The sequence below is a fragment of the Pogona vitticeps genome, chromosome 3 (genome assembly GCF_051106095.1).
Source record: "Pogona vitticeps strain Pit_001003342236 chromosome 3, PviZW2.1, whole genome shotgun sequence".
Lineage (NCBI taxonomy): Eukaryota > Metazoa > Chordata > Lepidosauria > Squamata > Agamidae > Pogona > Pogona vitticeps.
In genome coordinates, this window is record NC_135785.1 from 118,958,976 (window position 1) to 118,976,489 (window position 17,514).

General features: G+C 39.1%; 1 protein-coding gene across 6 annotated transcripts in view; it reads right to left on the minus strand.

Annotated features, from left to right (window-relative positions):
• WDFY4 (WDFY family member 4) overlaps positions 1-17,514 on the minus strand; it is a 229,534-nt gene that overhangs the window by 190,298 nt on the left and 21,722 nt on the right. For all 6 annotated transcript variants that reach the window (XR_013543668.1, XM_072994857.2, XM_078390636.1 and 3 more), the window contains exons 3-11: positions 16,886-17,000; positions 16,226-16,332; positions 12,556-12,708; positions 12,218-12,407; positions 11,416-11,605; positions 8,347-8,507; positions 6,203-6,655; positions 5,731-5,835; positions 2,475-2,665 (exon numbers count right to left, since the gene is read on the minus strand). Coding sequence is in view for 5 of the 6 variants with exons in the window: in XM_072994857.2 (XP_072850958.2) it covers positions 2,475-2,665; positions 5,731-5,835; positions 6,203-6,655; positions 8,347-8,507; positions 11,416-11,605; positions 12,218-12,407; positions 12,556-12,708; positions 16,226-16,332; positions 16,886-17,000 (1,665 nt within the window). In the remaining variant the exon portion in view is untranslated. The remainder of the gene's footprint in view (positions 1-2,474; positions 2,666-5,730; positions 5,836-6,202; positions 6,656-8,346; positions 8,508-11,415; positions 11,606-12,217; positions 12,408-12,555; positions 12,709-16,225; positions 16,333-16,885; positions 17,001-17,514) is intronic.

A 17,514-nucleotide genomic window follows, 5' to 3' on the forward strand; every position in this document is an offset into this window, starting at 1 on the left:
TTCCATTATAGTCATTCAGTTTTGCATGATAACCTATTATGCAGGCAGAGACTCTTGAAGAAGGTATGAATCTAATAAGCTGGACTTCAGCGTATCAAAATGGCTTTGACACATATCTGGAGAGGTCGCTAGTAACTACATTTCTTCTCGCTATAACTCTTTTACAATTTAATTGTCTATCCTTCTGGCTTGAATCTATAAAAGTCTTGCCTACAGTGGAAACCCCTAACTCAGTTACAGCTAACAGAATTTATTTTCACATTGAATTATTCGTTATTCCCTGTAATTGCCTACTCACACCACTCTGGAATACAGTAGAACTAATCGCATTTGAGTTTGGGTTGAACAGCTAAATATATATTAGCAAATCAATCTGAATTTGTGCATAATACAATCACAGTCCCAAAGGCTATAGATAATAAATTCATTTTCTTACATTATATATTAACAGAGTTATAATTGTCAGAGTTAGGCATCAAAGCTGCATCTCTTTTCATATCAGTTTAGGAAAGCAATGCACTTAGTCTTAAAAAGCATGTTGGATTAATTGTGATAAATTTATTCTCTACAGTAAACAGGGCATCCTTGAGTAGGTTAGTCGTTCCACTCATTTCCACAGGCAGTACTATGCCAATAAACGTACTGTATCTTTCTGGTGGCAGGAGTTCTGGGGTATGAGGTAACAAATGAAAATAATCAACCTGTAGTGCAACTTAGCAGTAAATACAAAGAAAGAAAGAAAGAAAGAAAGAAAGGAAGGAAGGAAGGAAGGAAGGAAGGAAGGAAGGAAGGAAGGAAGGAAGGAAGGAAGGAAGGAAGGAAGGAAGGAAGGAAGGAAGGAAGGAAGGAAGGAAGGAAAAAGAAAGAAAAAAGAAAGAAAAAAGAAAGAAAAAGAACGAAAAGGAAACAAAAGGAAAAAAAGAAAAAAGAAAAATGGTGTGGTCTGCAACTAAGTACTGAGGTTGTATTGTATCACTGAGAAGCTACAAAGAAGACAAGCTTTCTAGTTCTGTTAAGAGTTGTGGAGACCTCCGAAGCTCATCTTATATGTAAACCTTCAGAGATCCAATAAAGGTGTTCCACCACCCTGGCCCTTGTAATAAATTTGAACAACTCACAAGAAGAGGAGGAGGAACATAATGAAGAAAAATGCCTTCAAAACAATGCGGAGAAAATAGCAAGCATAGAGAGGAAAGAGGCACCTTCCCCATGACTTCAGTTATTATGAGTGAACACATTGGATAGTGATTGACCCTTGAAATATATCCTTTGCTATGAGATACCCAGAATATAAAATAGCCTCCATACACTGAAGAAAATGTATAATTATAAATCCCAAGGCCCCCCAAAGAATGTGAGGTTCGTGAGCACATTTGGGCAATCCCTGGCCAACAGCAGTGCCCTGCTGGCTGATCATTCCGCTCTGGAAGTACCACTGAATTGCTTCTGATGCAAACAAAGTTTGTATGTCCAAAATTATTTTCCCCTTTCATGTTGAATGGCATTGCTGTGGGATGTCTAGAGCTGGCACTTGCCCTAAGGTGCCTTATCCTACCGCATACTAAACCAGGTACAAGGAACCTGTTAGAGGACCTGAGTAACATTCCCAAAGATGATCTTATAGTTCATACTGCTGAAGGGAAGGATAGATGCAGATGGTCATGGTATTTGCTAGATGCATTAACATTCAGGGCTGCTATGGAACGTGCCACCTAGGCACCATGTAGTTAAGGTCTCATGAGATATAAATTGCGCACACTATTCCACTTAGACAGCATGCCATTAAAGACATATCTGATGAATCAGTAGAGAGCAGGAAACAAAAAGGGAATCAAATCTATGGAATTATGTTGTTCAATGATTTTGTGAGCTGCTTCACTGTCATGGTAATTTTGAATGTTAATGTGAAACTGTTCTCTACTGAGTTGGAAGGCTATATCCTAGATCCATTTCCTAATAGTATTGGAGGAAAGTTTCACAGGTATTATGGACCACTGAAAACAGAAATAAGTGGGCTCTAGATCAAGTCAACCCTGCACTGTCTAGAACCTTAAATGACTAAATTGAGATGGATTGATTCAATAAAGGAAGTCATGGCCTTTAATTTGCAAGATCTGAATAGGGTTCTGAATGCCAGGACCTTTTGGAGGCCATTAGTTCATGAGGTTACCCTAAGAGGCCAATGACTTGCTCTCAAACAACACCCATACAGCTCTCTAATCTCCCACCCCATCCCAGATCCCTCTTCTAACACTTGGGTAACACTGGTCATTTTCCAGTCCTCAGAGCAATCTTAAGGAAAGCTTACATATTTAACATGTAAAATGACTAATTTTAAATGCATTCCCCCTAAGTTAGAATTCATTGCAAAGTGGAAAAATAATAGAGAAAGGACCAAGACTTTGCATCATGCACTTCCAAATAAGAAAAGGAAAAACAGGAAACAAGGAAGAAGCTTATTTAAATTCAGTCACCTTAAGTAGATCCAAAATGAAGCACAGTTCTCCTTGGGTGGAAGAGCATAGGCCTCCAATAATGATGCTCATGTACTCCTCAGCATTGATAACTGACAGCTGCTCCAGGATAGTCAGGGCATCACTTCGGTACAACTCATTGTCTAAAAAAATCTTAATATATGGCACCATCCCATAGTCTCTGAGAATCACTACAGAAATAAGAAAGAGTAACCAGTTACATGAGCTATGTTTGCACATATATAATATAATAGCTAAGTGCCATCAAGTCAATTCCTACTTAGAACAACCCTTTTCAGGGTTTCCCTGGGTACAGAGTACTCAGAAATGGTTTGCTGTTCCATTCTTCTGGCAGTACCCTCATACTATGCAAATTTCCCAAGGTCCCACAGGCTGGCTCTTCTGGGATGCACAGTGGGGAATTCAACTCTCTATCTCCGGCTCCACAGCCCACCTTGCATTTTGTATTAAGTAGTCAAAGCATTTTGCAGTCGCATATTCTGCTTATACAATGGTGCCTTGCTAGACTATTGCCTCGCAGGATGAAAAACCCGCAAGACGATTGTTTTTTGCGATCACTATGGTGCCTCGCAAGACGTTTTTTTCTATGACCGTGCTTTGCAAGACTTTTTTTTAGAACTATGCTTCGCAAGACTTTTTTTTGAGACCGATGCATAGGGAACCTCACAAGATGATGATCTTTGTGGAATGAATTAAAATCATCTTGCAAGGCACCACTGTAGTTTAGGCTCCATGCACCCTCACTAGGCTGTGGTATGACTAAACAACATCCCTCGCTAAGCTGTGGTACAGTGTTTAAATTCAAAATTTAACTGTATGCTATGGTTTTGGAGTAGCTCTGTAGCGGACAAAAAAGCTCTACAGAGAACTATTCAAATCATCGGGATCCAGCTACCAACCCTGGATGACATCTTCACATCCCGCTGTCTGAGGAAGTCACACAGCATCCTGAGAGACTCTTCCCATCCTGCTTATAACTTTTTTGAACTGTTACCATCTGGCAGAAGATATAGAACAATTAAGACTCGGACCACATGTTTTCTGAATAGTTTTTATCCCAGAGCTATAATTGCAATTAATAATGAGCTTAAAGACACCAGTAGTGAATAATTAGTTGGACTGTGTTACTTGGCCTGCGGTGTAGATGATTGTATTTTTAGTGGGGAACTTTTGTTGGTGGGGAGTGTTTGGGGAATTTTATGTGTGTGCATGTGTCTGGTCTCTGGGTGTCTGTGAATTGCATTGTATGGGTATACTGTTTATATACTTACAATGACAATAAATTATTATTATTATTATTATTATTATTATTATTATTATTATTATTATTATTATTATTATTATTATTATTATTATTATTATTATTATTATTATTATTATTATTATTATTATTATTATGCTAAGTCACAAGAGGTCACGGAGCAGAAGCATAGAGATGTATATAGGCACTTTGGTGTTCAAACCTTCAGTTTACAGAAGATAATCTCACATAGTTTGTCTGTAATATACCAAAATGGAGCAAAAGTCTTGTGATGACTTAAAGACTAACAATTTTGTGGTTTAGTGGCTAGAGTGATGAACTGAAACTCAGGAGGCCTGGGTTCAAATCCCCACTCAGCCATGAAAGCTCATCGGGGGTGCAGAATCATTCCTTAAATACCTCACTTACCTTGAAAGCCCTATTAGACTGACTATAAGCCAGTTCTGACTTGACGGCACATAGCATAACAAAGTGTTCACAGACTAAACTTTGCTTAAATAAGTACAATGAAGTGGAATAAGAGTAGAGTCAACTGCCAGTAGGAAAGAGGAAGAAATTCATTTGTTTCACATATCAAGCAAAGTTGCTTTTCCCAGCTAATACACAAATATAAATGCAAATATCCTTCAGTTTCCAGTGCATTTCTCCAAATTTTTCAATATAGTTCTCTAACAAAATGCACACAAAGATACATGCATCTGTACAACCATGTCCCCAGTTACAGGGATTTCTATATGCTTCTCTCCAAATTTATAAATTTGTAAGTCTCTGTAGTGAATTGCTGCTTGTTTAGGAGTCAATATTTGTATGCCTTCCTCTGCACTACTGATTTGGCATGCAATGAGGAAGGCAGCGTGGATTCCACAACCAGAGCTAATTCACAGCCAAGATTTATCTGGTGTATATAAGTAATAGGATTCTGACCAACTGTCTTATACTGTATGTTAAATAGTGCAGGAGACAGTTAAGGGAGGCACTTTAACTGTCCATGGATTATTGTTTTTGAATGAAATAGTAAGAACTGTTGGATTTTCTGACATAATGGATCTTCTCACATGACTAAAGCAAGTCACTCAAAATTTTCTGGAAGGCAATAAAGGGCGGCAATAGCTTATAAATGCATCATGACCCACTGTCGCTTTCCCAAAGCTACTGTAATCAAATGAGGAATTCCTTGGATCAAGTTAAGGTGTGGCTACACTAGCAGCAGAGAGCGAGCTATCACGGGCCTCCTTTGAATGGTCGGGCTTGATTAGAAAGATCTACTCAAGCCTAAACATTCACACTGAGAGAGAGCACCTGCCAATATTGTGAAGTGGCTTAACAAGTGATACGCTTAAGGATATTGTCAAATTAATCAGTTCCTCTGCTCAGCAGAGGGCAGGGGAAGTAATCTTTTTTACTGCATATAGACTATTGCTGATGTGCTGCATCAGTTTTTTTTTTTATAATCTTTCCTTTGCCTTTTCTTGAAAGGCCAGTCAAGAAATTGACTGCAGTGAAAGCCATAGCTGTGGAATCAACTGCAAATTCAAACTGGAAGGCTTGCTTTGGATTGGTTCCACTGATCATATGCAACTACAGAAATTCTGCTCACAGTAAAAAAGATTTGGTCCCTTAACAGGGGTAAAAAAAAGTGCAGGTCAGAATGCTCTGAGAGTAGGCTGGTGCACTCTAGCAGTCATCTGAACACCGTCTTTAAGAGTGCACTAGCTTGTCCCTGCAGTACTCCACACAGTGGGTGAAAGGCCTGTGCAGTCAGTCTCTTACTTGCTCCTCCCCAGGCCGGAGCTGTGACAGGAATGGAAGACAAATTTCTAGCAAAAAAAAAAAGATGTCACCTTCAACTGCAAATTCAGAATGGTCCAAGGAGAGAGAGAGAGAGAGAGAGAGAGAGAGAGAGAGAGAGCGCTTATATTTCTAGGCTACTATAGTTACGATGTTGCAGGGAACCGTTTCATTGGCTATTCTTACCTGTGTTCCTAACTGACCCCATCACAAGAGCAACCACCATCTTCAGCATCATACTGATGAGCGACCTTTCCACAGACTGGTCTTGACAAGATGCTTCGGATCCACCTGCATAATAAGAAATCACATCACTTTCCTCAAGGATAATGTTAAATCTGGATTATTTCTAAAATCAAACAGGACAGCTTACCAAAGAAGGGGGCTTGATGAGTCATTGCACACAAAGTCACCAAATATCAGTTTGGAATGGCTTAGAAAGATGCATTCAAGAGTTAATACAGCTCTTATGGGAGTGAGAGCCTTGAGCAGACCATGTAAATGTTGAATATGGATTCTGTTTGTTTTCCATGCTGGTCATGAAGACTATCAGCAAGATAGAAGACTGTCTACTACCATGAGAGCCAGAAACGTGTTTCAGGATTATATGCAGCCTACGTTTATAATATATAAAGTAGTCATTATTTCTATGCTCTACCTTTCTTTATTAGTATTTTGGCTTCCTTGCGTAGTTGGGCAAGCAACATTCCCAAGAGCCCCGAGTCTCTGAAGATATCTGTGAAGAGCAGATCCTTCTGAGTGATTCGGTGAAGGCAGCACAGGGCACATGAGGTGCATCCTGGCTCAGCATTTTCCTTTATCAAACACTGGATTTCTTTCAGAATCTCATGGGGGATGTATAAGAGGTCAAACACCACTGACTCCACCAGTTCAAAAAACTGTGCCTGGACTATAGGGGGCTTAAGATGGATGACACCAACAAACTGGGAGATGGGTTGTAGAGACCATTCCAGGAGGAAGAAATTCATGGAATCCCACATCCAGATAGATTTTATGGCCAGCAGAATATGTTGGCAGAGTTTGGGATTGGGTGTCTTCCGGAAAAGAGATTCAAGCACTTGGAAGGCCTTCAGGTTTCTCACTCTGTTTTCTGTGGAAGCAATAATAATAGTCACTAGTTCTGTAGAGTTTTGAAGCTCAGCTAATGTCATGAAAATTAACAGAGGTCCATCACAGGAGTTCGATACATTGCATTGAGTTTCCTTGTAATAGAACCCGCTCAAATGCCATGGCCATAAACACAATATGATAGAAATATAGAATGAATCAGGATTGTCTAAGTCACATAAGAAACCTTCTTCTGTGTAAAGAATAGTTTCCAGTTTGTGGCCTGTTTTACATGTTCCAGGGATCTCCAGGGGGCCATATGGCTCCCATTGAGAATGAAATGAGTGTATTTTATTAGAGCAGTAACTGTTGCCATTGCCTACATCCTATGGCAGTCCTTTGGGCAGGGCTGCGGATAAGGGTTAGAGCTTGTTTTTTGTTTTTGTTTTTTGCATTCAGAAAGCTAAACGTTGAATCTGTGCCATCTCCAGATAGGGTTAGGATAGAAACAATGGGGAGCAACTGCCAGTCATTCTATATCATACTGGGATAGAGTGATCAAAATTCTGATTTAATGTAAGGCAGCTTCCTTTGTTGAAATGTACTACTCACTCCCCAAGGCAGATCAGTCCATGTACCAAAAAAACACTGACAATAAGGTCACTTATACAATATAAAAATACTGTCTGTATGATCTGCCCAAACTTATCAAGCTCTCTATTTTTATTCTCAAAACAAGCAGTCATCAGTCAGTCTACCCCTTTCATTTTAGATGGAATAACTAAGCCAGAAAAGGCAAATGTATTAATATCTTTAAACTCAAACCCAGAGGCAGTCCTTTGTCAAAGGGTGGGGGGAGGATACCTTACCATAGAACAACAAAGTGACCCCTCCCCTAGTACACAGACTGCCTGTGCCTAAGTTTTGTGCAGCAAAATTATTTCCTTTCTTCAGTAGGCTGTGATTATGGCCACTGTGACGTCCCTCTTTCACGTCACAATGGTTATGACACTCTCTCATTCACTCTTTATTTACGCTGCCACCAACCACTCCTTCATAAGACTCTTCAGACAAATTTATGATTTTTAAAAATAAAAACTTATATTTTATTGATAACAACAGAAGGAATGGTAAATCACTTTATCAACTAAAATAAAAAGGCAATCAGTAATAATAAAGTATCCCCTCATACACACTCTCTCTCAGACCTTAACTAACTCAGTACTTTATGCCCTAACTCAACTCTCACTCTAACTCTCCATAACTCTTAACTCTCAAAAACTGACTCACATCATTCATTTCCCCCCCCCCCCCTTATATACACTGCTCCACCTCCTGGAGTCCCACCTCCTGCTCTGCTATAGGCAGATGGGTTCCAGCATAACCATGATAGGCAGGTGACATCATCGCAGCCGTCACAGCCACTGTCTCTAACTACACATTGCTTACACAGAATAACCATTACAGAATAACCATTACAGAATAACTTAGAGAATAACCATTCTGTAAGTTCATCTAACTACAGTTGTTAGATGAACTTACAGAATGGTTATAACCATTTTTAAAAACCACATGTTTTCTTTTCATTTCCAAAAGCATTGTTTGCAGCCTTGGTTTCTGCCTGCTGTTCATTTCCCCAGGTAATATTTATATTCCAAATTGTAGTTCTTCATGAAACATGTGTTACCATGTATGTAGATCATGCCTCCAGATTTCCTGACACTGTTGACTTACCAGAAGAAAGAGCCTGTTTCGCATTAAATTGTGGCAGCTGAGGGTTTGTCACATTGCCTGATACTTTCAGTTCTGTCTTCCCACAAACAGTCAGTTGTGTCAGAAAGTCCAGTGTTTCTCTTATACTGGCATCTTCTTTGCTGCTCAGTAGCCCCTCATACCTGGAAACATAAAGAGGAAAAGTAGCTATTACATAAAGAATCAGCAGAGATAGGAAGTAGTAACTACTACATAGCGACAAGTTGCTTGTAATTCTTCCAGTAATGAAGGTATATCTAAATATTGCAATTATTACGTTTGTGGGAAGGACAGTAGATAACAGCAATGGGGAAAGAGCACATCCTTGAGAAACTATAGTGGAAAGAAGGAGAGAATATTAAAGGTTTTCCCTTATGGAACACTGAAAGTGATTACAAGGGGATGAAAGAAACAACAACTGCCTAAGAACAGAGTCAGAACAAATTATGCAAGAAAGGGAGATAGGCAAGGGAAAGGGATCCACCTGTATCTAGACAGCAACTACATTAAAGAGAATAAAAACAGAAAAAAGAATCTTGGTATCGAGACAAAGATCATCTGTGTCCAGTTCTGTCAAAGATAAAACCATCTGACTCTAGAACTGTCAGCAGCTTTTGAGATTAGGGATCTTGCTATTTTATTGCCTTAAATGCATTGCAAATATTATGGGGAAAGCATTCCAACAGATTACTGTCTTCTGTCTGAGAGTGTTCCAAATATGATCAGAGAGAAGTCCATATAGAATTTTACAAGGCTTCACATCACCAGCAAATGCTGTTTAATGGCTACATGGAGATCATCGATAGCTTTCATTCTGGGTGTCACTAGGCTAATGAATATCAGTAGGCTCTAACGTATATATCTCTTGTGGATACATCAATCAGCTATCTCTGCCCTGAACCAGTGTTTGGAAATATTGTTCAAATGGGCGACTTTTTTGACTATACAGTACTCGTTTTGTACATTTCAACAGTAGCGGTTAAGAGTCTGTCTTTTACAGTCACTCAGAAATGGTGGAAGGAATATGACTGTCCTTTGTTTGCACGATGTTTTATTTTGCTTGCAGTGTTGACATTAAAGACATTGTTTTACTAAAATCAAGATATAAAAAGAATAAAAATATGGGCTTTTTTGAGGGGAAAGTTCATATGGCTCTACACAAAAGAGAAAATAATCAAAAAATGTATACATATCTATTAAAGTATGGCCTGGAGGATAAGCGGGTGAATAATTATAAGTTGATTAAACCAGTTAATCTTAGAGAAAATATCCTTAAAATGTTGTATACATGGCATTTTACTCCAGTAAGATTGGCAAAAATGTCAGAAGGGATCAGGAATGCTTGTTGGAAATGTAAAAAAAAAATCCAGGGACTTATTATCATGTATGGTGGTCATGTGAAAAAGAAAAAAAATTGGTTACAGGGTTGGGAAATGTCACAAGAAATTGTCCAGCAAAAACTAAGCTTTAAATCTGAAATATTTTTATTGAATATAACGCCAGAGATCATTGATAAAAAAACAAAATATAGTCTACTGTATATATACACAGCAGCTAGGTTACTCTAGGCCCAGAATTGGAAGAACTGGGTCCAGAAAGAGACAGGGACTTAGGGGAAGAAATGATTGTGGCAAATTAGTACTTGCAAGAACCCGTTGATGGTATTAGATGACCTAGAGCCTAGACGATGGCGAAATCTCTGATCTATATATGTAGTATGGAAATTTTGTTTTTGTTGTCTTTTGTTGTGTTTGTTGTGTTTAACTTTATTGTTTTATGTCTTTGTATGTATGAATAATAATAAAATATAATTATTTGCTATAAATATTTGGAATGTTTGGAAGGATGTGCCACTTCAGTGGAATCATGCCTCTCAAATGAGTCCCTCTTGTTTCCACTGAACTGGCGGGCCCTTCAGCAGGTATGGTAAGCCAGTGCAGTGGGAACATCCCCCTCAAAAAGAAAGCCACTTGTGTCTCCTCCAAGCAGTTTTTAAATTATCCTTGTCCAATTTAGCACTATGCCTGATAAGCACTGTAATTTCACGAGTTATTACATCAGTTCAGTGCTACATCACTTGCCCATTTTAAAAAAAGAGGTGGGGAAGATGATGGTGGTAGCAATGAAAGAGGAGGGTGGGCAACCTGTGATTCCCCCCCACAAAATAGTAGCAGCTTGAAGAGTGGCACAGACTCTTGCCCCCAAAATTGCCCAGGATAATTAAACATTCCAGGTCAATGACAATAATTATCTAACTGCCGTAGGAAATTGTGTATCTACTCAAATAATCCTGGGACAGCCTTTCTGTCTACTTGCACCTGTACATTAATGAGAAAAACATGTGAAGAAAAAAGCTTGAAGAACTAAACAGTAAGGCAGAACATTAACAGCCAACAAACTATCCGTTAGGTATTGGTGGATATGTCAATTTTGTTTCCATCAAATTCTTCTTTTCCCCATCCCCAAGTCCCTTCTATGATAGTTCTATGCAAGCACATTTTTTGTTACAGAAAATATCATTCTTTTATGTAGATTTTTAAATGGGTTCATACTTATGCACATTTAGTAAATTTTACACATTGGCTGAAATCCTGTTGCTTGATGTAGTAGATTGCATTACTGTAGGTCCATTGAATCAGTGGTGATTTGGTGAGTCAACTCGTCTGTAAGTTCCATTGATTCAAATGGGCCAACTGTAATTGCAACTAACAGGACTAAAGTGAGTTGTAATTAACATATGCCCATTTGACTCAATAGAACTTCTGGAAGAGTTGACTCATCAAGTCTCCCTTGATTCAATGGGCCTACTCTAGTGAGACTTACTATGCTAAACATCAGGATTTTGCCCATTGTTCCTACACATTAATGGAATGACTATAGTGTGTTTTTATACATTTATCTGAGCACATGATTTTCAATAACTCTTTTCAGTTGTCTGCATTTTCATTGATATATATTGAGTTCCATAAAACAGGCAACAATCCTGAATTCTGTACATTTCAAAATACAAATGCATCCAGTGCACAAAATCCCTCCTATTAGTGGACTTGCCTAAGAAGAAGGTTCATCAGAAGTTGATAGCCCCCATTGTTCTCAAACTCCAAAAGTAAGGCTGGGGAAATTCGGTATGAATCCTTCACAAAACACAAGATGATGTTGACTGCTTCACATATATCACAAGTGGGTAGTGAGTCAGCAAGCTTTGACAAATTCTGGATAGAAATTTTAACGCAATCTGTAGCTGGAAATGAAAACAAAATGAGTTCATGATGATGATGATGATAATGATACTACTACTAATAGTAATAATACCTTTATATTGCACTCTGTACCAGTGTTCATTCAGTAAAATCAGCAAACATAAAAATATGCAGAAACAACATTTAACAACATTATAGCTAGCTGACTCAGAGGCAGAAGTCTAACTCAGTTCCCCACTCTGCATCCCAGAAAGCTGCCCGGTGCCAGGGCAGTCCCAGAAGAAGGAAATGGTAAACGTCTACTGAGTACATCAACATTAAACTCTTTAGAATAGGTTGCAACCCAAAAAGAGTTAAACTAATTCCCAACAAACCAATCAATTACACTATGCAGGGTTCAAAGCTGCCAATGTTATATGGATAAGTCCAGAGCAGTGTTCCATCTCTTTGACATTTATCTTTGCTTCTTCCTGGAACCACTAGAGGATGTTTGTTTGGTCTGGGGTTTTTTTTTTGTACTGCTGTTCACATAATAGGTATTTTCTAAGATCCTAGAAAAAAAACCATTCTAAACATCTCAGTTCACTCCATTCTTTCCACCAGAAACATAGAAATGGCCACACATTGGACCAAAGCAAAAGAATGACGACTACCTTGCAGGTATGAAATGATGTTTTTAGACTGGACACTGGAGATTTTTTGGAGAACTTTGCTTGTGGGGCGTTTCCAAGAAGGGCTCCCTTGGTCCCAAAGGGATGCTGTTGCTATGATCAGAGACTGAAGGTCTTCAGTGACGAGAAGCTCTTCCACAGCTTGTTCTTCTGCATAAATGTTGAGCATGGTCTAAAAACAAAGAACAATAATAATGAACACCAGATGGGAGAAACAGCCTCTGCCCTGAACTTTGAGAAACGACTTCCAGTTTCAGATCCTCTTCCCCCAAGAGATGCTGAGATACACCCGAGACCGAAGAGGTCTAGATATCCTGCACCTGCACAAACATCTCCTGTGTCTGAGAGTCATCTTGATTTACTCCGCTCTTTCCACCAGCCTCTTCCAGGGGAAAGAAAAAGAAGAGATTCAGGCACTGCAACAGCATCACTGGGAGTCCAGATTTGATTATATTCCATTGGATTCCTTGTTCCTGCATATGGAGAAATCAGGATAAATGCATTACCCCTATTTTAATGCTTCTACCCAGCCAGCCTTCTTTATGTACAGAAACAAGTTCCAAGAGTAGATGATATTGTTTTGTCTAGAAAAAGGAGATGCAGCAGGGCAGGGGTAAGATATGACAGCAGTTGTCAAATCTCTAAAAGGATACCACCTTAAGGCCAGCAGAAACTTACAGATGCTATTTCAGAGGGCAGACTTAGATGTAATGTGTTGGTAGCTGTTGGCTAAATATAAGGAGAAACATCTTAATGGTAAGAGCAGTTTGACAATTGAACTGGTTACCTAGGAAAATAGTAGATTTTCCTTCACTGAGGGTTTTCAAGCAAGGACTAGACAGGTATCTGCAGGGGAGGCCCAGATATTAAATTTCCTCCATTGAGCACAGGTCTGAATTTACTGACCTGTAAAACTTTCCCTCCAGTTCTTTAGGATTGTATGATTTTAGGGTTCTCTCCACAATGACATAAAATGACAGAGCTCTTGCATTTACTGACAGCAGGGCAGGTCAATTTGGCTGAGTGGGCTTGAGGCCAAATTCCACCCAGACATACCATGAGGACACATCATGGGACACTGCTCTGCTATCAGAGCTCATCAGCAAATTGGAAGAAGACATTAATATAACCAGATATTAGGCAGAGCAGGCATGTTGAAATCAGAGGCTAGGTCACCAGAGGAATTCCTGCCTCGTAGATTCTCACAGTTGTAGCGTTCAACTTGCTGGCAAGGCAGGAAGCCAGAAGATAACATATTCCTGACATATTGTCACCCAACCTCTCTTTAAAACCTCCAACAAAGAAGTGTCCAGCACCTTCTGAGGAAGTCAATAATGTTACTGAACCACTCTTAACACTATGACGTTCCTCCTCCTACATTTTAACTGAAATCTCTTTTCTTATCTCTGGAGTCAACTCATTGAGGTCGTACTCTCTGAAGCAATGGAAAGCAAACTTGATTTATCATCCACGTGACATCCTGTAGATATTTGGGAAAGGCTATCATATCACTTCACTGTCCTTCTCTTAGTCTTTTTCATGACCAAACTTTTACTATACTGTATATGCAAAGAACAATGAATAGAACAACCATCACTTCAACAACCTCCTCAGCATTATTCTCGCTCTGTTCCCAGAAATACAATTTATGCTGCTGTCAAGCATAGTGAAATGTTACTTTTGTCCCCTTCTTACCAGTGTATTTTTCTTCTATACTTCTTCTGGATGTCATTCTCCCCCTTCTACTCTGACCTCAGACATTTTTTTCATCCTTAGACATTTTCCAGTTCAGCATCTTTTTGCTTTCTTGCCTCTTATCTGACCTTTTTCTGTTCTGTGGTCTGTTCTTGTATGAGGTGCCAGCCAAACCAACCGTTCCTCCTCCCCCTCAAAAGCTGGGGTGCAAACCGATTGGTTTCATAAACACACTGCATCTTACCACATCAATTCATCTATCAGAAATTTCAGAGACACAGCACAAAACTGGGGTCAACATGTCTTTGTGTCCTCTAGGAGGCATGGGAGTGCAATTCTCTAAATAAATTCAATATGATACATTCAAAAACCTTTGGTTTAAATAAGGAGTTTTCAACTGTCCCACTTTTCTACACCACAGATAAATAGCAAAACTGGGTGTGTGTGTACAGTTGTGCCTCGCAGGACAAAAAACTCGCAAGACAAATGGTTTTGGCAAAGGGGTTGATGACTCACAAGACAAATGTTCCTATGGCCGTGCTTCGCAAGAAGGTTTCCGTTTTTTGTTCCTGCCTCATGTTTGCTGATTTTTAAATGTTTTCTATGATGTTTAAAAAGTTAAAGTTTTTGATTGAAATTTTTGAAATCATCTGTACAATATGTATGGCTTTAAAGAGCACTTAATTAACCCTTTGTAAAACAAATTTGACTTTGTTCTGACTTTTTTTGCCAATAGGAATGTATTAATTAGATTTCAGTGCATTCCTATGGGAAAACACGTTTCGCAAGACAAATTTTTCGCAAGGCAACATTAACCGCGGAACGAATTAAATTTGTCTCGCGAGGCACCACTGTATTTTAGGTATAAGGGAAATAAACAGTCTAGAAAATTCCATCAGAGCAATTATATGTCATTATGTAGTGTTAATCTAGCAGTTTTGGATATTTAAACAACAAAGATGAGACTACTAGCCAATGGGCTCCAAGATGTTCATTAGTGATGACAATGATTTCCACTGCCACATTTTTACTCTGATGCCCTTAAAAATTGAAAGGGAATTCTCACACACCCACTTAAAATACATTTTAAGTGGACAAAAATATGACAATTATTTTTTTTAAAAAATGTGCTTTTATGCGACCTCCAGAGGTCTGGGTGGCCCACAAATGCCCATCCCAAGTGCTCAGAGGATAGCTCCCACTCTCACAACCTCCGTGCCATTTTTTTTCCTTCTAATAAAAATGAGGCAGGTATTAAAAAGCCCTCTCACATCACAGAATTTAACGAAAAATGGAAGTTGGGGTAGCTATAGGCAGAGGTGTCGGCTAATCTTTGCGTCTGAATCCAAGTCTTTGTGCCAAATCCTGAGTCCCAAGACCCAAGGCCAAGTCCCTACTAAAAACAAGCTTCCCCCCCCCAAAAAAAAGGGAGGGGTGGGTGGATTCTGAATTGCAAGTCAAGTCCAAGTCGAACTGGTGCTACTTAAGTCCAACCTGAGAGCGAGTCCTTCAACTCAACTCCCCATCCCTGGCAATTCAGCAGCAATGTTGCGATCTCCTGAGAACATGGCTAAATTGCACTCCCATGGCCCCTAGAGGACACAAAGACATGTTGACCCTAGTTTTTTAAAAAAATAAAAAAATGGGGCAGGGGTGTTTGGAAGGTGCATGTTGTAAACCTTTAAAATTGCTATTACAGAGCCATTGATCATCAGATTTCTCAGAGGTTCGTTGACTTTTATAAAGTAGACCAACTTTATACTAATAACAACAACTGGTTTCATGTTAAATAGAAGTTTTGGGGAAAAAACAAGCTGCATTAAACAATAGCCTCAGAAATGACTCCCTTAATAGCTTTTAAGCAAGAGCTGCTCAAAGCTTTAATGCCTGATCACTTGCAGTGAGTTCTATGTACCCTGTTTCTCCAAAAATAAGACCTAACCTGAAAATAAGCCCTAGCAAGATTTTTCAGGATGCTCATAATATAAGCCCTACCCCCAAAATAATCCCTAGTTAAGTGAAACCCTACCCTCCACCATTGTGCAGCATTGGGCAGCAACCAGAAGATGACATGACTGTATTTGAATAAATGTAGATTGTTGTACATGGAAAAAAAAATAAAGCATCCCCTGAAAATAAGCCCTAATGCATCTTTTGGAGCAAAAATTAATATAAGACCCTATCTTATTTTGGGGAAAACAGGGTAGCTATATAGATGGTTCAGGCAGGTGAATGAAATTCAGGGTGTGTATCTTTAGATCCAGGGAGATGGGGAAGATAAGCCATTTCTCTCACCAGGTGGCCAAAGGAGAGCAAATAGATTGATCTCAGGAGCAAATAACCATCAGCAGCCTCATCTGCTTGCCACTGCAGAAATTGCCACACAGCTGTCCGGGCCTCTTCTGTCATTGTAGTATCAGATACAAACACAGTTGAAGGAAACAAGAAGATTTTAGGAAACAGCTTGATTATTTTATGACATAGGTATGAGTGGTACAGAGTTTGGAAATGTTAGTGTTAATTGGAAGCAGCTCACCTTAAACTGTACCTTTAAGAAATAATATTAATGGGGTAATGCTAGTACATTCTAGATTCTTAAAGTAGCTGCATACATTACTAATACATTATTTTAAACTTTTAGCGTTTTATTTCTTAAAATGCTTTGTGTCTCCACTGCCCCCCCTGATACATACAAACACACACATCATCAGAAGAGGTACCCTTTTTCATTTTGTTTCTCCCCACCCCCTTTTAAACCCAAAAAGCCAGCTTCTATAAAAACTAATAGTACTCTTGGGAGCAACACATGTAAAATGTCTATGTGTGGAAAAAAAAGTCCAGATTTCTGCTAAAAAAGAGCAACCTGGGTCCATTAACCCTGTGAACAGTGAGTAGCCTGGAATGGGGGCTTCAGGTCAAATGCCGAAAGAAGAGACAGTCTAAGATCAAGTTCACCTGCAGACTTCCCGTTCAGCTTCTTCTTCATTTCTTTCACCAAGAACTTCGAAGTCTCACTCGCTAAGAGTTGCATATTTGGGAAACAGATATTGCTATCTGAATGATCCCAGGCCTAAAAAATACATTTTTAAAAGGATTCAATTGGATGCATTGGATTTCCTTCTATGACATATATTACCACCACCATATAACTGTCCCCTTGTAAGAACCAAGACAAAGTTTGAGGTACTAGACCCTGACAGGGTGCCAAAAACACATAGATAGGCATGGATCAAGAATGAGTTGGTTCATGATGGCTTGTACATTATGCTCAGTGATGTTCAGTAATGCAAACCTACTACTAAATTTAAAGTTACTGACTTTACATTATGCAAGAATGTTATTCAAATTACATTTTGGGATGATTATTTTCCTTGGTTTTATCCCAAATTTCTGACCTCAGCATTTCACGGTCTGCTTCTTGTCTTCTTTTGGCAGACATAATGCAGCTTTTCCATCTTCTTTATCCAGTTATGTAATCTATTTGTCTTTACACACACACACACACACACACACACACACACACACACACACACACACACACACACACACACACACACACACACACACACACACACACACACACA